We start from the raw sequence: 23,542 nt of genomic DNA on the forward strand, positions 1-23,542 counted from the left end.
AGATGTGAGGCACCAGCATTAGGAAGCACAGGCCTGGCGGCTCCAAAGCTGCTTCTTTTAGTTACAGGAGCACATGGCTTCACTCCTCCCTCCCTAAGGCGCAGTGGTGTGGTCCAAGGGGAGAAGGAAGATCAGCCCAGACCTGCAGGGCTTTGAAACCCTGAGCTAAAGAGTTTGCATCTGTTTCTGAAGATGCAGGGAGAAAGAAGATCAGAGAAGCAAGGTAACCAAGTACAGTGGCACAAATTGATGGGTAGGGCCCAACCAAGGCAGTAAGGAGAAAATGGAAAACAGAAAGGAGAAACGGATGTGAAAGACTTTGTGGAAGTGGACTCAGTAGATTCTGGATACACAAAATAAGAGAAAAACATGCTTACTGTGACTCTGGATTTCAATCCTGAACTAAGAAAAATCATGATTTTTGTGAGAGAATAATTCTATACAAGATGTATTTCTTAAGCATATATTTAAGCGGGTTATCCAAGATTGAAATCATGGTCTCCAGCAGCCATGGGAGTGGATGACAGAGAACAGAATCTTTCAACAGAGTCTTCCGTTAAACGGCCAAACAAGAACAGAAAGAAGTCAGGTATTGCTCAAAGCAATAGAGAGAAAGTCACACCACAGACACCCAGGCTGTGAGTACTGTGATCGTACCACAATCAAATGAAACCTAACTGCACCCTTCCATCAAACACAATAGCAGGAAACAGACCAAAAGCTCCTAAGTCCATAACACAGGTCCATTTGCTGAAAATAAAACTTTTGAACAATGAAAGAAGTCACAAAACTATCATGTGAGTACATTAACACAGTGATATGTGTATGTGCTTCTTTCCAGTGCCTGGCATTTCAGGGCCAATCCATAAAGATACTTCAAAAAGCCCACAGAAAAAGCCCATTATCCTTTAATTCCATTGTTCCTGAACTTTCTGAAGGACCCTCATATTATTCTGATATTCTAAAAACAAAGGAAAGGAAAGAAACTTTACTGGGTGTTTATGAATGCCAGATACAACTTATATTTTGGCTTCTAACATTTACACATGAGCATACAGGGTCTGGCATATGTGTTCATCTACTGGATTTACACATACAACACAAAGATAGAAACTAGGCCCTTTTCATATACTGTGGCTGGCACATTTGACAGAGAAGTGAACATAGGGACTTTTAAAAGTATAGCCCTGGTCTTCCCAAGATTCCACCCTAAGTCTCTCATTAATTAATTAAATCCAAAGGCTATTGAGTAGTCAGGAAACAAGGGTTTACTGCCATCTGGTGGAAGCTTTGCCCATATACAAATACTAGTGGTCATTGAAAGAAAGAACATAACATCATTAGCAAATAAAATTATGCTGCATTTCTTGATATATCTTGTTTAGGAAAGGATAATCAAAAGCTACTCCTTGAGTAACATCCAAAATAGGAAAATGCAGAAAGCAGCAGATCAGAAACTGTGACGCGTAATTCATCATCCTTACCATGACCAGAGAAGAACTAACCACCAAAGCTCCAGCATTTTTTTTAAGATTTTTTTTTTTAAAAAGATTTACCTATTTTATTTGAAAGTCAGAGTTACACAGAGAGAGGAGAGGCAGAGAGAGAGAGAAAGGTCTTCCATCTGATGGTTCAATCCCCAATTGGCCACAACGGCCAGAGCTGTACCAATCTGAAGCCAGGAGCCAGGAGCATCTTCCAGTCTCTCACATGGGTACAGGGGCCCAAGGACTTGGACCATCCTCTACTGCTTTCTCAGCCCATAGCAGAGAGCTGGATCAGAAGAGGAGCAGCCGGGACTAGAACCAGTGCCCATATGGGATGCTGGTGCTTCAGCCCAGGGCGTTAACCCACGGCACCACAGCGCCGGCCCCGATTTATTTATTTAATAAGGCAGAGTTACAGAGGCAAGGCTCCAGTATTAACCTACCCAAATGTGAAATGACTCTGTCCTACAGACACAGATGTAAACTCTCAAGCCCCAGTAACATGACTGGAGTAAAAGACCAACAACACAGTGAGGAGCAGTGTGCCGATGGCTGTGCTCTGCGTGAAACACTCAACAATGTCTGAGTGCTGGCCAAGTGGGCCCTAGTGTCAGCTCACAACAGGTGTGCCAGGGACAGCCCAACAACATGGTTCTGCATTATCTCATGGCGCCAAAACGTCCTCCTTACTACCTTATTCACCACTAACTACTCTGCACCACATTTTGTCCAAGGGTCCCTGGCAATGTGTATTTATTAATATTTAACCTGAATTCCCTAAAACTTTCCTGTTGGTGATCCTTACGATGAAGAAGAGTTCGTTTCTAAGCCTTGGTCCACTTTAGGATCTTGTAGAACAAGATCTAACTACTGTGATATCAGTGTCCCAATCCCGAGATATTTTCCACAGTTCACCAAAACTAAAGCGGTACTATTCGTGAATAACTTGCAATGTACAGGCTTTGTCTCCATAACCATAGAAACTCCAGTATATGAAATGGTCCGATTCCTTTGATAGTACCCTTTCAGCTCTACACAAACAACAGGCTTCTTAGGCTTTTCTCAGTAAATAACTACCTGGTAAATGCTGGTCAGAAGAGAGTACCATGTTTAAGCACGACAGATAGATAAGATAGATATAATAAATTACTTTTTTAAAATTACTTGTACTTAGATTTCAGACCACAAATCTTTAAAATTACCATGAGATTTAGCAATAACTTATTACTAATAACTTAATAATTTAAACATTATACAAGGGGCCAGCGTCATGACATAGTGAGTTAAGTCACCATACGCAGCATTGACATCCCATATGTGTGCCAGTTCAAGTCCCGGCCACTCCACTTCTAATCCAGCTCCCTGTTGGTGTGCCTGGGAAAGCACCAGAAGACGGCTCAAGTGCTTGGGCTCCTGTACCAACATCAAAGACCCAGATGAACCTCTTGGCTCCTGGTGTCTGCCTGGCCCAGCCCTAGCTAGGGAGTGAACCAGCAGATGGAAGATTGCTCTCTCTGTATCTCTCCCACTCTCTCTCTCTCTCTCTGACTCTGACTTTCAAATATATAAAATAAATCTCTTTTAAAAATTATATAAAAATAGTCTCCAATGCACAGGTATGATAGGAGCAGTTGCACAAGAGACTCAGTGTCCTGATGAGTGAGTTGGTATGATTCTTTTCTATATTTGGCAATTGAGACCAGGTAATAATTCACTGTTCCAGGGAGCAGTCCCATGCAAAATCAGATGTTTGGCTATCCTCTAGATGCAAGCAGCTCTCTCCCCAACTGTGACAATACAAATGTCTACAGACACTGTCAAAATCACCCTCAGCTGAGATGAAGCATTCAGCCCTAAGGTTGTCACTGTATTGTGTTTTGAATGAGCAAAATAAAACCTGAGACTGGATTGCCTTCCCTGAAAAGTGAAATCATTGGATTTACAATAATCACAGTCCTTGTGATCCATCATTTAATCATCCAGTATTTACTGAATGTAAATTAAATGTCAGATACAGCGCTAGGCACAAGCTATCCAGCGGTAAGGCAGATATGGGAAACAGAACAGTGACTGGCTAGATAAACACAATGCAAGGTGAACAAATACCCACAAAACACTAAGGTGTGTCAAGACCAAAGGGGGATTTCTGAAATATCTCAACAGGTTTATGGAGAATAACTGTGACATCATTCAGCATCAAAGCCTATTAAATACTAAAATGCTGCGTGAATTCTAACTGCATTCTATTCTAAGACCACAGGCCAAATTATTATGCAATAGCTTGAGTTAAATTATAGACAACAAAACTGTTTCAAGCTAGTTTAAAAAAAAAAAAAACCTTAATTTCTGTTCTAGAAACATCCATCAAAGGGACTTGGAAAAGTAAAGGCAAAGTATGTCAAAATGTTCTGATAATCCAATGCATAGACAATTTTTTCAGCTGCCCTCCCAGATAAGCGCTCACTACACTTACCCAGTTGATCTAAAAGTAAAAACCTCACCCATTTGTGTATTTTATAAATCTTGGAAGGGATTGGTTGGCTTCTACAAAATGCCTGACATATGCACTGTCATGGGCCCCGGGATGAGGCAGTATTTTCTATGGCAAGGCACTATCGATTAGTTTAGATTAGTAAAGAGATGAACTAACTAAATGTTGGTGCGTTCCTTTGGCACAGCAGTTAGGATGGCATGTAGGATGCCTACATCCCATATCACAGTCCCTGGGTTAAAGTCTCAGCTCTACTTCCAGTTCAGCTTCCTGGTAACGCTCACCCTGCAAGTCAAGCACCTGGGTCCCGGCCACCCTAGTGGGAGACTGAGATTGAGTTCTGGTTCCTGCCTTTGGCCTGGGCCACCCCTGACTATTGCTGGCATTTCAGGAGCGGGCCTGCAGAGGCAAAGCCAGCATCTCAGAGTCCTGCACTGACGTGCGATGGTTAGGCCACCGCCTGCAATGCTGGCAACCCATACAAGCACTGGTACAACTCTCACCTTCTCCACCTCTGAGCCAACTTCCTGCTGGTGCACCAGGGAAAGCAGCGAAGAGGCCCCGAGTGCCTGGGCCCCTGCCACCTCCTCGGGAGACCCAGATGCAGTTACTGGCTCCTGGCTTCAGCTGTTGTGGCCACTTCAGGAGTGAACCGGTGAACACAAAGAATCTCTCCCCACCCCTGGCTTCTCTCTGCAGCTCTAACTTTCAAATAAATAAATAAATAAATAAATAAATCTTAAAGAAAAACCAATTTCCTCTCTCTCTCTCTCTCTGCATTTCAAATAAATACATTTTAAAAATTAAGAAAATGTTAATACATAACTAGACATCGCTCCTAAGATATTTTCTTCCCTTAAGTTACCTGACAAAGGAATACAAGTTCTTGGCAGTGATGATGATGATAAAACACTACTCTGCCTCTTTCCTCCCTTTTCCCTCCATGAAACTGAAGGAACTTAACACTTCCTGAGCACCTTTTGTGTCCACAGAGCTGTACATTCACTATCCTCTTTAATTCCAGAATAATCCCATGTAATTCATATTGTCACTTTTTTTTTTTTCTACAATCAAGGGAACTCAAATCCCAATTAAATATTTGCTTAAAGTCAGATACACTGTCAGCAGTACACTTGGGGACTTTTCATCACTACACTACACCTTACCACCCCAGTGGCAGACAGAAATGCCACGAACTCAAAGGGAATCCAAGAACTACATAATCCAATTTACCAGGAATGCCTCCAGCACAGTGAAGTCACCTTCTCCATGGTAAATCATGTGTGGAGGAGGGAAAAGCCACAGGAAAGGGTGGTAACACCCCTCCATATCCCGCCCCTCTGCGAGCAACTGCCCGTGAAGGCAGCACAAGCTCAATGCTCGCCCATCTTACTGCTTTAGCTATGTGTTCTAAGACCATCGAACAGGACCCAGCTTCCCTCTGACGACTTCTCCATTCCTCCTCTTCGCTGCCAGGCTGTGAAAGTTCAGTCTGCATTCATTTCCGCTTCTGACTTCCTTGAGATTCTTCCACCCCTGCATTTTGGTTTCCATAAAAATCGCCTCAAAGAACTCACCAGCAATTGCATTCCATGCAAATGCCGTCAGCAGACTCTGGATTCTGTCCCCAACCACGCGGCAGCACCCCCTCCTTGGTTGGGCGTCTGTGATACAGCCTACTTCATTTTTTATACGCCTCCCTGGCTTCTTAGGAGCCCAGTCTGGCCACCGTTAAAACATGATGTTCCTCGTGGTTCCATCTTCAACCACCTTTCCACAACCGTCTTCCCTGTGCTAACGAGACTCCAATACACTTCTCCAGCCCCGGTCAATCCCCCAATTCCTAGATGCTGGGAAACCCATACCTGACATATTCCACTACACATTCTACAGGGGTCTTCAGAAAGTCTGTGGGAAGTGTGCAAGATCGTTCCACTGCACAGAGCTGAGTGAGCGGCCCCTCCCTGCTTGGCACCTCTTCCTACTTTCTCTGGATTGATGAGTGACCTCAGCAGCCTTCAAGAGCCTGGAGTCCTCCTACTCCTGAACCTGTCACATCTGAGGGATTCCCGGCCATCGATTCTGTCGGCTAAACTTGTCTTCAGCTCTCCTGCTTCTTATCATACCAATGCCACTCCCATAGCCCAAGGCCTCAAAATTCCCTGCAGGTTCTGTTTCCAAAATGAACCCCTGCTTCTAAATTCAGTATTTCCCAGTCACCTCACAAGGGCCGCAGAGAAGCCCTGTCTACTAGAACTTTCTCTTCCATGATGGAAACACTGCACGCTCATGTTGCACCACAGGGCATAGCCACTGAGCTACCTGAAACATGGCAACTTGAAGCATGACTGAGAACACTGATCTTTTAACTTCATTTAATTTTAGTAACATTAATTTTAACTTATTAGCCATTATGTGGCTAGTAACCACCACACTGGGCAGTGCTTTTCTGAAGTGGTTTCCTGTATACGTAAAACAGTACACATACAACACCGCCTCACTTCAAAAGGTGAAACCCTTGGGGTTGGCTTCTGGTGCAGAACTTAAGACGCCCACATCCCTCATCAGAGTGCCTAGATTCAAATTCCCACTCTGCTTCTGATCCAGCTTCCTGCTAACGCATACCCTGGGAGGCAGCAGGTGATGGCTCAGGTAGATGGGTTCCTGCCACCCATGTTGGAGACCTGGACTGAGTTCCAGGCTCCAAGCTTTGGTGTGGCCCAGCCTTGTATACTGTGGGCATGTCTCTCTCTGGCTTTCAAATACATAAAACCAAAAAAAAAAAAAAAAAAAAAAAAAAAAAAAGGATAAAACCCAATCTCCAGTGAGTAAATGTGGCCCGCACTAAGCTTCTAGTCCCATTACTCCTCTTCCACCTTCTTGTGCCTCTTCCAACTCACACACATCCCACAGGTCAGCCACGTGAAACCAGCTTATGGTAACACACACCTCCCTGCTCGTGTAGAAGCTGCCCTCACTCCCTGAACACCCTCTCTCTCTTCCCCGTCGGCCTTACTCCACCATCGAGCAGCTCCTCCTTGGGTCTCCTGATCATCCCTTGCATCTCGTCAGACTTAAATGCTTACTGCAAAGCACATCTCTGCTCATATTGGTACCACATACTCACACACTGTACGGGGAGCTCGGGGGCAGGAATCAGGCAGAGACAGACTCTCCCCCCAAATGCCAGCAACAGCTGTGGCTGGCCCAGGGCTGAAGCCAGAAGCCAGCGATTCAATCCAGGTTGCAGGAACCCAACTGCTTGAGCCACCACTGCTGCCACCCAGGGTGTACATTAAGAGAAAGCTGCCAGGACTCAAGCACAGGCACTGATACAGGATACCTGTATCCTAATGGACGGCTTAACCACTAGGCCTGCCCCGGAAGTTACACTTCTTTAAATGATATCACTGGTCCCTTCCAAAGGCTTAGGTTTTTGTTTTTGTTTTTTTAAACTGATTGATTGATCGATTGATTGATTGAAAAGGTAGAGTGACAGAGAGGGAGAGACAGAAATCTATCTGCTGGTTCACTCCCCAAATATCCTTTTATAGCCCAAGCTGGCCAAAGCTATGAGGCAGGCACTTCATCCAGTTTTCACATGTGGGTGGCAAGGACCCAAGTACCATGGCTACCATTCACTGCTTTCCCAGGCACATTAGCAAGAAGTTGGATAGGAAGTGGAGCAGCTGGGACTCGAACTGTTGCTCCAGAATTGGCTGTGGCTGCTGTATCACCACACTGGACTCCTTACCAAAGGTTCTGAATTACCATTCAGTCCCAAGCTCTAGGTAGGTAGGATAAACTGCCCCAAATTTATTCTATTACTAACCACATCGAATATCTGCAAGCAAGGAGCTCTGTGGCTCAGTGGCACTTCCACACTCCTTCCTTGAGCCCAGCCTTGATTTCTACAGTGTCCATGTATGATGTGGTCATTCCATGTCCGTATCTGTGCCTCCTTGGAAACTTCTCCAAGGACTGTCATCCTGTTTCTCTGGTTATCTATGTCTATACTGTAACAACCAGGGAATAGTTCATCCCAGGCAAGAGCCTGCTTGGACTCACCTCATGCTGGCTTACCTCCACTGCACACATTATCAGCATCCCATGATCTGGCATGCAGTCTGCAGTTGTTCATTACATGAGGACTTCTCAACTAGATCAATTCCTTGAGGGCAAAGATTGAGACCAATGCTTCCTTTGCTCTCCCTGCAGCATTCTCTATGATGCTATGAATTTATCAGGCACATTAGGTACATATCTAGAAGGCTGTATGAATTCTTAAAAACTTATGCTATTTTTAAGAATTCCAAAAATGATCGAGTCCAGGCCAGCATTGTGGCATAGTAGGTAAAGCCACTGACTGAAATGTTGACATTCCATGTGAGTACCAGTTCAAGTCCCAGCTGTTCCACTTCTGATACAACTCCTTGCTAATATGCCTGGGAAAGCAGCAGAAGATGGCCCAAGTACTTGGACCCCTGCATCCACAAGGGAGACCCAGATGAAGCTCATGGCTCCTGAGTTCAGCCTGGCCATTGCAACCATTTAGGGAGTAAACCAGTAGATCAGTGGATGGAAGATAGTCATATTTTCTCTCTCTCTCTCTCCCTCTTCTTCTCCCTCTCCCTCTCTTTCCTTCTCCCTCTCTCACTGTGCCTTTCAAATAAAATAAAAATAAATCTTTTAAAAAATAATCAAATTATGGAGTTTTCTCCACCAAGAAAAAGAGTACACTGTGACAAAACCAGAAATGCTGATCCAACTAAAACTGTTGGGAACACCCCATCCTACCTGGATGACATGAATAACACCTTGTAATTAAAAATCTGGACATTTTTCAAAAGCAAAAGGATAAAAGGATAATTATGGTTCCTCAGCTGCTGTCAGAACCTAGGCTCTAGCTGTTTCTTCAACTTTTTATTGAATGATAGTGATGACAATGCCTGGCAATGGCCACACCTCCAGACACTGGCATACCAGCAAGACAAGCAGCTGAGAAACGGCTGTGTCAGGATCTTGTCTGAACCTACCTAACATAGGAACAGAAAACCCCAAATTACAATGTCGGCATTCTGAGGCTATGATTTCTATTTTAATGCTAAAAAACTACACAGAAATAGTCATTCTTTCATGCTAACTAAAGCTGACAGAAAATAGTTTCCTAACTTTTATAATTCTCAGATAAGCATTTGGTGCCTAGCTCTCCCTATAAAAATGATTCTGTCCAAATGATTAAAGGTCAGAGACAAAATGCTTCAAATACATCCAATTGTTAATGGACAAAATAGTACCTGGCATGTAAAACCATGTTCTCCAGAGACAGAATGAGAAGACAACCTTTCAACTTCTTTTTAAGGAACGGCTTGTTTTTTAGTTTTAATATTTAATTAATTTACTATGTACTGAGGTCTTGGGTCTTCCTCAAAGATGACAAACAATTTAATTCTCAAGAATCATTTGAATGCATTAAGCAATACAAGTTTTAATTACAGAAATTACCAAGGAAAGTGAGCAATATTCACATGATGGCCATTTTCCACAGAACAGCAGCAGCTGGAAAAGCCACTAGGGGTAGGGCTTCAGCCAAGCAGCTAGGACTCCTGTGCCTACAGTGGAGTACCTGGCCCCTGACTCCAACCTCCTGCTAATACAGACCACGGGAGGCAACAGGTGATGATCCACATGGCCGAGTTCCTGCCACCCCCACAGGAGAACTGAATTAGTTCCCAACTCCTAGCTTCAGCCTCATCCAGGTACCAGCTACCGTGGGCATCTGAATAGTAAATCAGTGGTGAGAACCAGCTGATAGGGGATCTCTCTCTCTCTCTCTCTCTCTCTCTCTCTCTCTCTAATAAATAAAATGTATATTGTTTTAAAAAAGTCATTGACTGGGAAAAAGCGTCACTGACATAAGAACCATAAGGATGTCAATCCTAACTTCTGCTTATCTTCTCTAGGATGCCTGCCTAGACTTCTCTTGCTCTCCTTTTACACAAGATTCCCTCCTTACTGCTTATTTTTGCTTCAAAGGTTTATTTTTCAAAGGGGTTACTTCAAAATATTTATGGTATAAACAGCTTATAAATTACAAAGCTATATTTCATTTACTTGAAGAGAAAACAGCATGTCAGAAATTTATAAAAGCATAATCCCTATTTATCACATAATAAAATTAATCATGCTGGCCATACATGAGTCACACACCATGCCAAGCACTTCACTTCATTTAACTCTGCTAATAAGTTAAGGGAATTATGTCAGTATTTGATTATTCTCATGTTCCAGAGGACGAAAGTGGTGCTTAAAGAGATTAATTTGTCTCTCAATCTATCTCAAATACAAATCCTGAATCTTCTTCCTATTCTCTCAACTTACGGAAGCACGGAAGCCTTTATCTTCACCCACTCATTCAACACTATTCATGAGATGCTTCTAAGTGTCAGGCATTTTTATAGGAGCTGGGGTCACAGCAGTGATGGAAACCCCCTGCCTTCAGAGACCCTACATTTTACTGACAGAGCTGCTCAGCAGAACAAAATGCACAACAGTGAGTCAGACGGTGAGTGCTATGGGGACCTGCAGAGTAGCAGGATGGACGGAGTGATGGGACTGGCTGTGAGTACAGACAGAGGGCACAGGGTTAGGAAACTGGTTGGAATCCACCATCTTTCCTCACACTTCTCCCTCACCAGTTCTCCAACCCACTTCTTTCTATACACTTCTTCACATCCAAAACCAAAGTTAGGCCAATAACAACAAAAATCCTAAGGCCAAACTCTGGCTTAGAATAACAGAAGATACCCTAGCAAAACACAGACACAGAATAGAGGAAAGCAGAGGTAGGGGTGTTTTCACACAGTGGAGAAAGAATACTTTCAAAATTATTTCTAAGTTAAATATCTAAACTTAAAATCCATTTCTAAATCTGGTATGGTATTATTTTTACCCTTGCCTATTCAGCTGATTGTCAAGTCCTTTTAATGAAGGAAAAAAAAAAAAAGGCCTTTCTATGCCTGTTACCATTTTTATAGATGACAGTCCTGCAATGACAGTCCAGTGTCTTATGAAGAAAAGTCTTTACTCTTCAATGATTTGTACATTAAAGGCCACCCACCAATTACAGAAGACCACTGAAAATAAACCCGAAGCATCAGGGATACACAGCATCAACAATGAACGAATCATGTTTCCAACACAGACATTCGGAAAGAGTGAAGGTAAATAGAAAATTTTAGGACATGTCACACACAGTTGCAATTCAGATGCCACGATTCCAATTGACCTTACAGTGAAACAACTGCAGGGTTTTCCTGCTGTTGCTTTAATTTTCATTTTACAACTTGGACTAGCATGTACACTTTAAAAGCAACTTACAAGCCAATCCAGAACATTTAACTGATCATCAAATTTGTATAATGACTGTTCTCACTAATACAAAGTCTTGGAGAATCCAATTGCCTGCTTCACTATTTCAGAGTTAGAGACTCAACTGGTGCTATCTTCGTTTCTCTTACCTCTGCAGCTAAGTAGTTCCCAGTGGCAAGATGCTTAAATCTGAACAGGCTGTTCCACTGTCCTGCACCCCCACGGCACGGGTCATGATGAACCACCTGCAGACAGAGAGCAACGACAGTCATGGCACAGGCATGCTCGTATCTACACAGAGAGCACTCCCGTCAATGCTGACCTGTCGAGTCTAATACACGCTTTCACAAGAGTACCAAATCCCCCAAAACGGGCAGGAGACATCTTGTAATCGTTGTTAACTCAGGTTCATGCCTTACAGTGGCAAACCTGGCCTTGCTCTGAAAGACACGTTTCCCAGGCCGGACCTGGAAGTTCTGCGGTGGTCTCCCCAGCCTTGCTATCCCAACATTCATTCAGCAGGTTATACTGAGTCTACTGGGTACCAACTACTCTGAAGCAAAAGGACTCAGAAGTGGGTAAGACCAGAGCTTTTATTCTAATGGAGAAGAGACAGAAGCAGCAAACAAGGAAATAAGGACCGGAACGGAGACAGACTGCAAGACTCAGTGATGGAGGGAGGCTCGCCTCGCTACGGCAGTCAGCATGGGCCATTCAGAGAAGCCATCGGAGCTGACAACAAGAGGAAGGCAATGAGACAGCCATGCACAGAGACTGAAACAGCCCCTTCCAGGCAGGCAGAACCACAGATGCCAAGACCTGTGGGTCTGAACTAATGTCATTTTTGGCTTTTTCCATGTCTGCTTTTTGCAAACACCGTGTCCTTTGATACTTGTCCTTTCCACTGGCCCAGCCCCAGATGCTGAGGCACGAGGCTCAGTGGGCAGGAAAGCAGGTCTGCCGCTGTGGGACACAACAGGGACCCAGTGCAGCAGAAAGTGCAAAGTCTGAGCCTCGGCTCTGCCAATCACCACGGGATGAGCACGGCAAGCAACTCAGCATCCACAAGCTTTGACCCCTTGTGTACCAAACGGGGTTAAATAAGGCATGTCAGAGAGCAAGGGTAACTTTTCTCTCAATGCAAGCTGCAAAGGTATAAATATTACATATTTCAGAGCAATCACCTATTTGCTGAAATACATATTATCTATTACAGAGTCTTTTTTACTGCTTCTTTATATCAGAATTTGGATGTCATATTAACTTTAATCATGAGAATATATAAATATTAACTATAGATGTCATTTTAGGACATTAAGAGCAGTGTGTGGGTAATAGGCTTGAAATAGTTGAGAACCACTGATACAGACGTACATGTCCTCCACTAAAAGAGGGTGGAATTTCTCAGATGCTGACTTGTTCACAGGTAACTTTGTAAGTCTTATCTTCTCCACTGAATAGAACAGTCTTTTAGGGGCCTGCATTGTGGCAGTGGCAGTAGCAGGTTAGGTCACCACTTTCAACTCTGGCATTTGATAAGGGTACAGGTACAAGTCCTGGCTGTGCCATTTCTTTTTTTCTTTTTTTGAAAATTTATTTAGTTATTTGAAAGGCAGAGTTACAGAGAGGCAGAGGCAGAGAGAGAGTCAGAGAGAAAGGTCTTCCATCCACTAGTTCACTCCCCAAATGGCCATAACGGTTGGAGCCAGGACGATCTGAAGCCAGGAGCCAGTAGTTTCTTCCAGGTCTCCCACTTGGGTGCAGGAGCCCAAGGACTTGGGCCATCTTCTACTGCTTACCCAGGCCATAGCAGAGAGCTGGATCAGAAGTGGAGCAGCCACGCCACAGCGCCAGCTCCTGGCTGCTCCACTTCTGATCTAGCTCCCTGCTAATGCACATGGGAAAACAACAGAAGATGTTCGAAGTGTTTGGACTCCTGCATCCACGTGGGGGACCTGGATGAATTTCCTGGTTCCAGACTTTGGCCTGGTCAAGCCCTAGCCCTTGCAGCCATTTGGAGTCAAACAACAGATGGAGGCCCTTTGTCTCCCTCTCTAAGACTGCTTTCAAATAAATTTAAAAATCCTTTTTTAAAAAGAAAGAAAGGTCCCTTAAAGAAAATCCGTATCTTATATTTTTATAATTCCTCCACCAAACGGCCACATTTAAGAAATACTTTTGAAAGGATGACTGAATTCTTAACCATGGGACTCCTAATCACAACAGAAATGGCATCCCCACAGGAAATAAAGGTTGTTCGCTCCAGTGACAGTGTGGTTCTGCTACCCACCTTCAGCTACAGCGAGCTCATCTGACTCTATCCTAATTCCAACGCCATCCGAGGCATGTGGCCTTCAGCCTCATCGGTATTGACAACGTATCACAATGGATTTTTTTAAGGTAAAATCACACGCATGCTTTGATTAAATACGTATGTATGACAGAGAGACAGAGGGAGAGAGCGACAGTCCCCAGAGAAGACAGCGGTATCCTTTTAAAGTGCTCACAGCAACAAAGGGGTCCAAGCTGACTTAGAAAAATCATCCTGTTTCATGGGTCCAGCATAAGAGACGCCTATCACAGGAAAATGAACAGCCCAGGCAATCTTGTCTTTCTGATCTAAATGTTTACACAAGTCAAAAACTAATTACACACCTCAATTTCCCAGAGTGCTTTGGAACTCGTGGCAGACGTGGCTGACTGGCGCAAGGTTGTCCGAAGGAAAATATGCTGCTTCTTCTCGTATTCATCGCAAGTCAGAAATTTCTCTTGTTCCGCATGGAACAATCTAACAACGTCACCCTGGAGAAACAGGTCAAGAAACACTGTGTTTCCAACAGCCTTCTGAACATACGGAGAAGCAGGTGCCTCTTTCTGGTTTGGATCTCCTGGGTCCTATTGAGTCACTTAAGATTATTTAAACATTTCAAATTCTAAGCACTGAGACTCAGTACAAGACTCAGAGTGAGTACTAAGGTGTGCACCATATTTACACTGTCAGTTACGGACCCAGTAAATACACAAGTGCTGCATCCCAAATTCCAGCATGACAGCCTTCATGTCTTCCAGCAAACATTCTACATAGCACATACTTACTCCTTTTAATACATCTTCGCGGTAGGAACTAAATTTCATGAACAAAGTGATTTTCCAACTAGTGTTGCAATTAACAGCATTCACCTATTAATGAAAACAAATGGTAAGAGTTAGAAGAGGACACATTCCATTCTACAACAGAAACTACTATTTTAACTAGTCAAAGAAGAAAAAGAGATAACTTTGGACCATGAAAAATGTACCGTGATACAAATATCTTGAAAAAAATTCCCCAGAAATAGCAATGGCTAATCACTGTCTACAAAGATCTCAGAAATATTAATCAGTATAACTGGGATTATGCTCATGAAGAGAATGAATGAAACTATAGGACCACCCCCTGTGTCTGTGTGTGTCTCCCTCCCTCCCTCATGGCAAGACTAACACGTTCACTGCCTTCTCCTTGAACGTACCTCTTTGCACCCGGGGTTGTCGAGCAGTTCTATGTTGCTGGCGTGGAGTGGCTGTCCCGCATTCACAGGCATCAGAACAACTTTATCTCCCACAACGATCTAGGAATCAGAAACAAACTGCAATGGAGACGACGGGGACGTTGCATAGATCTGTGGTGCTGTCTCTAAAGTGAAAACTGCCTGCACAGTTCTCATTATTGACCTGACATCACTCCTTTTATCTTCTGAATAAATGTTAGTTCTTTTTCCCTTTGAGCAAAAAGATCTTTTAATAAATGATCACATAATCATGCCCCACAGTGCCTATCGGTCTGGATCCACAAAGCTAGTGGAGATCTTTTTGCTTTTCACTTCCCATTCCAGTTGGAGCTTTCTGAAAGGCGTTAATTAAGTCATCATCCTTTTTAACACACAAGGTCTTATGACATAAGCCCAGCCAACAGAGAAAATGTGCCTGTCACCAAAAAAGCCATCTACCTAACTATGAGAATCACTTCAAGAGCAAGCAGAAAAGGTTATACTTTGTATTGTCTGCAGTGAGACAAGTCTGGTAAAACTGACCTTCCCATAATCTCGAATATGTACTAAACATCTCCACATCATCTGTATTCAGGAAGTGTGAGATTAGGTACATCCTTGCAGAAATAAGCTTTTTGTTTGAACTTGTGGTACCCTGTTCCTTCTCATCTTAAACATTCAAAATTTATATTGCTTTTTAAACCTGTGTTTATTTGTAATAAAAACCAAAACTGATTATGGGAAAAGTACCTAAGAAGTAAGCCTGGGTTGATTTTTACTAATGCTATCATGGCAAAGTCTACTTTACCTTCAGATATTTCTATTCATGATTCAAATGACAGGGAACTGAAGTTATCCTTTGTTGATGATAATGAGGAAGGGTTTTTTAGTATCAAAGTTACCTATGTTGCTAAACACCTTTAGAAGAGTATTCCAGTGGTATCTTTAGTCTAAGTTTATAGAAACCTCACCATTCCAGAAATTAAAGCAAAAATCTTCTTTTACAAACTGTATACCAATTAAATATTAGAATAAATGAGTTTGATAGAAAACAAAAAATCAATTAGGATTCAATTGTGAGAACATGTAGAATTATCCATTAGGAACATGATTTCATATTTTCAATACCAGATATCTTTAAGTGGATTATAAAACTCAGAGTTTGCATTCAACAGCACTGTTGTCATAAACTATCCAGAGACTCAAATACAACAAAGGCGTCTCAAGCTCACTAATCAAAGGAAGGCTGTTCCTGGGTTTATGGAAATGTCATCTGTTTACAGGACCAGTCTCTGCTCATCGTCCGACCTTCCAAGTGCAGACTAAGTCAGATGCTGTGACTCACTGAGACTCTTCCCAGAAGCTCTCCACTCACAGAAAAGGAAGGAGCATCAACAAACAGCCTTAAAGGGGAGAGCACGTGGCCCAGCAGTTAAGACATCACATGGAATACCTGCATCCCCTACCAGAGTGCCTAGAATTGAGTTCTAGCTCCCTCCACCTCCCACCCAGCTTCCGGCTAATGCACACCCTTGGATGCAGCTGATGATGACTCAAGTACTTGAGTCCCTGCCACCCATATGGGAGACTCGGATTCCATTCCTGGTTCTCAATTTCAGCCCAACCCCAGCCCCTACCACCGAGGACATTTAGGGAATTTCTTTTCTCTCTCTTTCTCTCCCTCCCAGTGACCTCTGCCTTTTAAATAAATAAGTAAAACATTTTTTTAATAGAAGTCAACATTTGAAAAAAGAAGAAAAATCACTCTGTACTGGAGTGCCTGGGTTTGAGTCCTGGCTCTGCTCCTGATTCCAGCTTCCTGTTTCCTGCTGATGAGCAACATCAGTGCTTGGATACCTGCTGCTCCAGTGGGAGACCAGGACTGAGTTCCTCACTTCCTGCATTGGCCTGGCCCAGCCCCAGCTCTTGCAGACATTTGAGGAATCAATCAGCAGATAGAAGATCTCTATCTCTCTCTCTCTTTCTGCCTCAGTCTATGTACTTCTTATAAAAAAATAAAAACAGAAAGTATTAAAAAAGGGAAAGAAAAATTTGAAAGCTTTTTAGAAAGAAAAAAACAGAATTGCTAAGAATAAAGAGACAGGCCCTCCTGAAGTAGCTTAGCAAATGTGGAACTTTTAAATATTCTCGGAAGAGTACAGCTCTGGGCCTGATCCAGGACGGACCACAGGCTTCTGAGGAGCTCACGTCCTAGGATCAGCCACAACATTCACTCTCCTGCATGAATGTCTTTTCTGAACATCGGTTCTGTGCAACACCGAGGGAAGACGCAAGCTGGGATGCTGCTGAAATCGCGACAGGATGCAACTTGCCTCTGCCCTCGCTCTGAAGTGGCTCTGGGAAGTTAAAAAGCATCACAACAGGACCACAACACCAGGGTGCCAGTCCCACCTCTCCTAGAAACTCCAGGCACATAGTTTTTTAAAACAACAACATCGACTTGAGAGACTGAAAGAATCTTTCCTTAAAATTGGAATGCTTTCCTTGATTAAAAGGGCATCTGCCCTTTCCACACTTTTAAAATCCACCGTCTTCTTAAATCAAAATTGAAAATGAAAAATTAACTACTCAATCACAGGAAGATAAATGAAAATGAAAAATTCATGTTCTTTGCTTCTGGTTGGTCCCAATGACCTCGAACAGTTTAAGAGCAAGCAAAGACTTTCCGTGCAGCTGAAAGTTGAGGGATTCATGACTCTATTCTTTCCTCAAAAACCACCCATTCTGGGGCCGACATCATGGTATAGAAGGTAAAGCTGACACCTGCAATGTTGGCATCCCGTATGTTGGCACCAGTTCACGTCCCAGCTGCTCCACTTCCTATCCTGCTCCCTGCCAATGGCATGGGAGAAGCTCCTGGCTCCTGGCCTAGGCTTGGCCCAGCCCTGGCCAATGTGGCCACCTGGGAAGTGAACAAGCAGATGGAAGATCTCTCTGTCACTCCTTCTCCCTCTGTAAATCAGACTTTTAAATAAATAAATAAGTAAATCTTCTTTTTTCTACAATTCCATATCAGACATATTATCAAGGTGTCCCTAAGTTGTAGGAACTGTTGGTTTGTGAGGCTATGAGTATTTTCCTTCCCCAGATATTATTTTTGCATTTCATTTGGGACACAGAACACTTTGTTGGAAACGTATAACCTAAATCGTAACGAATTGCTAAATAATAAAATACAACTATAAAAGGCCTTGAACAAAAAATTACAATTTCCTCTTCTTAACTTAATATGCTTTTAAAGATAAACACTAGTAATTGAACCACTTCCTATGCAGCGACAGCATTTCCAATTTCCTTCAATAAAACACAGTAGATTTCTCTTTTAGAAAAATGCTGCCTGATCCTGGGGAGGAAAATGAGTGTTATAATGCAATTATGTGTGCAGTCAATAAAACACTGTGGGTGTGCTTCAGCTTTCACAGCAACCTTTATCATACACAAAACTACACAGTGGTGAGCAAAAACAGTGAGCTGTTCAGCTAAAAGCAACGTGGAAGGTTGTTTCAGCCATGCTATTTGGAGCACATCTAGGTAAGAACTTATCCATTGCACTTAACAACCACATCTTCCATTTTCACCCTGATGGAGGGTATAGGTGGTGTGTTTGGTTTTGTTTTTCCAGTACAACGAATTACTTGAAATAGTTCATTACATTCAACTCTCTATTGACTCTATAAAGTGATTCGGCAACTGGGAAAGGACTAGACAGAATGAATACGTAAACAGCTTGGATGAACCCATATAATTCACAGCAAATTCAATGGCCCAAATTTATGCCATCATTTTATCACGTTCCTTCAGAGCTTGAGCTCAGGTCTTATCTGTTTTGATGGTGAATTTTCAGTGGAGGGGACTGGAAAGGGGACACACAGTGCAAGAAAGGGTATCTCTGCAGAGGCACAGGTTGCTCACAGACTGCATAAGCAGGTCTGAACACTTGAGAGTTGATTGTAATTAACCACCTACTGAAATTAAAATGTGGCATGCTCACAACAAACATCACAGAATGCCAAAACAAAAACAAGATGGGACTTGGGTTTTTCAGGATCAACACTAGATTGAGAGTGCATCACATTCCTGCATGCCATGCTTTTCCCAACCTTACCTAGGAAGGTATCACCAGACAATTTATTAACCAAATTAAATCATGAAGCTTGCATCCTGTGGAATTGAATTGCTTCTTTAATATTTACTGGAAAAAACAGATTCACTATAAATACAACACATTTCCTAGAGAAGAAATATCCAAAACCCATTAAAAATGTGCTCAAAGTATTGACTGATCAACCTCTGTTGCAATAATTATCCTTTAGATGACTCTGAATACATGAGGCTAATTTTTTTTTTAATCTCAGTTACTGATCACCTGACCTAATATCTGCAAGCTGTTCTGTTTACAAAAGTCATTTGGCATTCAGTGCCAACAGCACTTACGGAAAATGTCCCAAGTGCTGGGGACTGTCACTTAACACTTTATTTATTACCCATGAATATACCAAAATATTGATCCTATTGAATCTTTTCATATAATTTTTTCTCTACTATATAAAATAGCAGAAAAGGTTAGCAATTACTAAGATTTACACGACAATATGCACTTCTTCCACGGTGTATTTTAAATACACACATGTACACATATATTTTAAATAGCTATCATCGCCATGCAGGTGCCTAGCCTGTAGGTCCTCATACATGACACACCAATTAGAACAGAGAGTTAGTAAGAGGCCACTCCCAGAGCCGGCAAATGGAACACTTTCACGACTCATGGGGTTACTCTGTTAATTCCACGAAGCAGACATCTTTCCCTGAACACAGCTTTCTTCCCTAAAATCACACTCCCTCTTGATTTGACAAGGCAGTAAGTTCCACCCCTCTTTAAGAAGTCTCAACCAATATTAAGGTTGCTTAAGTTCTTTCACACTAACCATGATATTTTTTTTAAATTCACCTGAACCCTTTCTAAGTTTTCTGAGCACAATTTGTACCATTTAACTTGCTAAAGATATTAACATAAAAGCAACATGTTGATTAAAAACTAATGTCTCCTTCCTCATACTTCCTGGATTCTCTTCTCAAGAACGGTTTTCACCATGAACTTTTCCCCTCCAATTCCAAGTTCACATACATTGTCCCCCTCACTTCTCAGCTTCCAGAAGGGGTGAATGTAGAACCAGGACCCCTCGTTTCCGGCAGCATCCAGGGACACACGCATGGCATTCTTCTCCAGCAGAGCGGGTAATCTCTTGTTGACAGTCAAATACTTGTTGCTTTTTATATGCAGTAGCTGTTGGGAAAAGACGTGGTCACCCGTTTATTCTTCGATGTTTCCACATACATCATACATCCATGTAACACAGCCTAAGGTTACGTTTAAATAAAAGAGGTGTTTTCAGTCTCCGCCATGTTTTCAAGTTGACCTTCTTGGATTCCTCCTCACTTCCATTCCCAATTCTGCCTCCTACTGAAGGGGGTACAGGAGTGAAATAAACCAGGGTCACCTTTGAATGAGTTTCCTCTGCTAAAACAGAAGAAAAGGGCTTTACAGAGGAGATCTGGGGGTCCTACAGATCACATCCTCTCTCAAGGCCGGGACAGCCACAGAAAGAAAATATACTGCGGAAAACCAAGAAACTGAACTAACGCGCTAACCTGCTGAGTGTTCTTCACATCCCTGCTCACAGGGAGCAGGTTGCGCTTCCCAACAGGCTCTGCGACTTCCACAGGCCCCCTGCAGAAGCCTCATTCCTCATATCTCTTGTGTTCTGTGGGCAAAATCACTCCAGAAGCTCCTAAATCGCTACACTACTGAGTAGGAAAACTAAGACACAATAAGCTTCCCATCTACAATTATAACCATTTCCCTAAAAATGGTCATTTTAGTACCCCAGTGTAGGAATGAATTTATCTCAAAATAAAGGATCATTTGGGGGGGGGGGGGGGCATGAATCAGTTTTTTGAAAAGCTCATTACCTTACCCTTGGATCTCATTTTACCATATACCAAAGGAAATCCTCACGGGCAGATCCCACCCTTTGGGATCCACCATGACTCAGGTCCTGACTGAGGAGGCAAGCATTTGCACTTCAGGTATCAAAAAAGAATCTAAGTTTCACTGGTTGCCACTTCCTATTCATTAAGACCAGGTTAAGAGATGTTCTGTGTACAGAGGATTGCCCAAGGGATATGCAGCCTACCTAAGGGGAGGTCTCACAGGATCTGTCATTGGACCGAGTCACAGACAGGGAGCTGCAGACCAGGTCCTCTGCTCCTATCCCACCACACAGCTGCTGTGACTGACCTGTGCTCCGGCATCTTGCCATCAGCCAACACCAAAATATCAGGAGTGTTATTTTTAAAAACAGCTTGATGAAGCACCTCCTTGTGGCACTGCCTGTGAGGAAGCTGTCAAGGCCATTGTGTACCGTAGCCAACAGTGTCCTCTTTGTGAAACACGTCCCTGGCTTACTTCTGGGAATGGTTGTACTTCTAGATCTCTTACGTGGCTCAGTGTCAGCGATCTCTGCCAATTCTGTACCTTCCTGTGCCTCCTTCCATCTGCGTGGGCAACAGAGGGCTCTGACCCCGAGCTTAACAGACTTCACAACCCGGCTTTCATAACCACGACTCACCCTTAACTGCAGCTTGTCCACCCAACCATTATTTTCCTTTTGCCCCAACTGCCTTACTTATTTCTGTTTTCTCTTATTATGTGCTGTATCTTTTGGAAAATGCCTTACATTCTTTCTTGGAATAAGGTGAGGCGTACATTAACAAATAACCAAGTAAAGAGCTAAAAAAAGATCTAAACGAAGCACAGGAAAGGAATGTAGCTGAGATAAATCAGAACATGCATCCTCACTGGAATAGAGGACCTGCCAATGACAACTCAAGAGAGATATCCATCCACAAGCACGATTTGAAAATTTCCCTCTCTACAAAATGGAACAATAAAGCTAACATCAAACATTAGCCCTGTTCATCTGAAGAACCACTTGTTACACACAGGGCTTCGGGAAGGGCTTCCCATCAGCTCCCTCTTGACAGAGTAACTGTGCACATAACCGGTAGATTACAGCTTTCCAGTCACATACCAGACTTAGCTTAAACACATAGCAGAGTGTGCTGAATATCCACTGAACATTTCACACTTTCCATAACTCCCACCAAAGAACAAATGCGTCAGAATTTTAATCCTCATATGATACTATCCATAGGGGTAATGTAGTGCATTATCCATAAAATATTTACCTCTTTCAAGAGAAAATAAATTAGAAACTTACTTGTATGACATTACTGTATTTCACAATTTCTCCCAACAGCTTCTTATTCTCTGATTCATTTTGCTTTTGTTCCAGTTCTGCAGCATGCTATCAGATGATTACCAAATGTTCAGCGAAGAAACAAAAAGCAAGGTACAATAAACGATAAAGAAATAATTTTTTTCAGTAACAAAGAACATAATCATGAATAAAACAGGCTGGTCATTTTACTTCAGGTGTTTGCAGAGAGGAGGAGAAGGTGAGCAATAATTAAATAATTATAATACAATATGAAAACGTCTCAATTTATTTTTAAAATAATGCAACCACAAATATCTTGGGCCACTTTTATATAGGAAATTTCGGAAGACTACCACGCTCTTAAGTCTTATAAGACTACTTTAAGAAGTTATGTTGCGCTGGCGCTGCGGCTCACTTGGCTAATCCTCTGCCTGCGGCTCCAGCACCCCGGGTCTAATCCCGGTTGGGGCGCCGGATCCTGTCCCAGTTGCTCCTCTTCCAGTCCAGCTCTCTGCTGTGGCCCAGGAAAGCAGCAGAGGATGGCCCAAGTGCTTGGGCCCTGCACCCGCATGGGAGACCAGGAGGAAGCACCTGGCTACTGGCTTCGGATCGGCGCAGCGCACCGGCTGCAGCACACTGGCCATAGCGGCCATTTGCGGGGTGAACCAAAGGAAAAGAAGACTTTTCTGTCTCTCTCTCTCGCTAACTCTGCCTGTCAAAAAAAAAAAAAAAGAAGAAGAAGAAGAAGAAGCAGGGACGTTGCCAGAAAAATCAACTGTTGTAGGAAACTCCAACAGTCTCAAGCGCAGTTTCCGCAGGACTTTTAGTGATGCCCAGTTAAGGTCTACCAAATTTACACTCAGCCAAACCAGCAACATACTTTCTCAATTATGTTTTGCCATCGTCTTTCAGGGACACAAATTCACTACTATGGCAAGTAAAATACAACTGCACTGAATATTCCTCCAGAGCTTATGAACTGGCTTTAAGTTTGATGATAAGCTTCTAATTAGTAGGGCACACCCTAAAACTTAGCAGTAAGAATGTGTTAACTACAATGCCAGGAAACAGGTGGTCACACCCTATAGCTTAAAACACCCTTCGACTCTCAACGTGCTGCTACATCTATTCTGAACGTCCGTGAACTGGGGGAAACCTCTGAGTGAGAAAGCCGCAAACGCAGCTTTGGTTACTGCCGTGCGTGGTCCGGGGTAGGTGAGACAGAGGTAAACCGGCCCTCACCTGCAGCTTCTTCAGCAGCGCAGCCTCTGTGTGGTTCCCTTGTTTTGCCTGCTTGGCCTTCCAATACTGCTTCTGGGCAGAGTACCGATTCATAGGGCACACCTTGAAGAGGCAGTCTGT

At 43.0% G+C, this 23,542-nt stretch overlaps 1 protein-coding gene across 1 annotated transcript in view; it reads right to left on the reverse strand.

Annotated features, from left to right (window-relative positions):
* Nucleotides 1-23,542, reverse strand: part of ITPR2 (inositol 1,4,5-trisphosphate receptor type 2) — a 525,149-nt gene that overhangs the window by 391,180 nt on the left and 110,427 nt on the right. The window contains exons 3-9 of the mRNA XM_062194964.1: nt 23,423-23,538; nt 22,181-22,267; nt 20,026-20,184; nt 14,859-14,957; nt 14,446-14,529; nt 14,005-14,151; nt 11,499-11,594 (exon numbers count right to left, since the gene is read on the reverse strand). Of these exons, the coding sequence (XP_062050948.1) occupies nt 11,499-11,594; nt 14,005-14,151; nt 14,446-14,529; nt 14,859-14,957; nt 20,026-20,184; nt 22,181-22,267; nt 23,423-23,538 (788 nt within the window). The remainder of the gene's footprint in view (nt 1-11,498; nt 11,595-14,004; nt 14,152-14,445; nt 14,530-14,858; nt 14,958-20,025; nt 20,185-22,180; nt 22,268-23,422; nt 23,539-23,542) is intronic.

Source organism: Lepus europaeus, chromosome 6, assembly GCF_033115175.1.
Source record: "Lepus europaeus isolate LE1 chromosome 6, mLepTim1.pri, whole genome shotgun sequence".
Taxonomy (NCBI): Eukaryota; Metazoa; Chordata; class Mammalia; order Lagomorpha; family Leporidae; genus Lepus; species Lepus europaeus.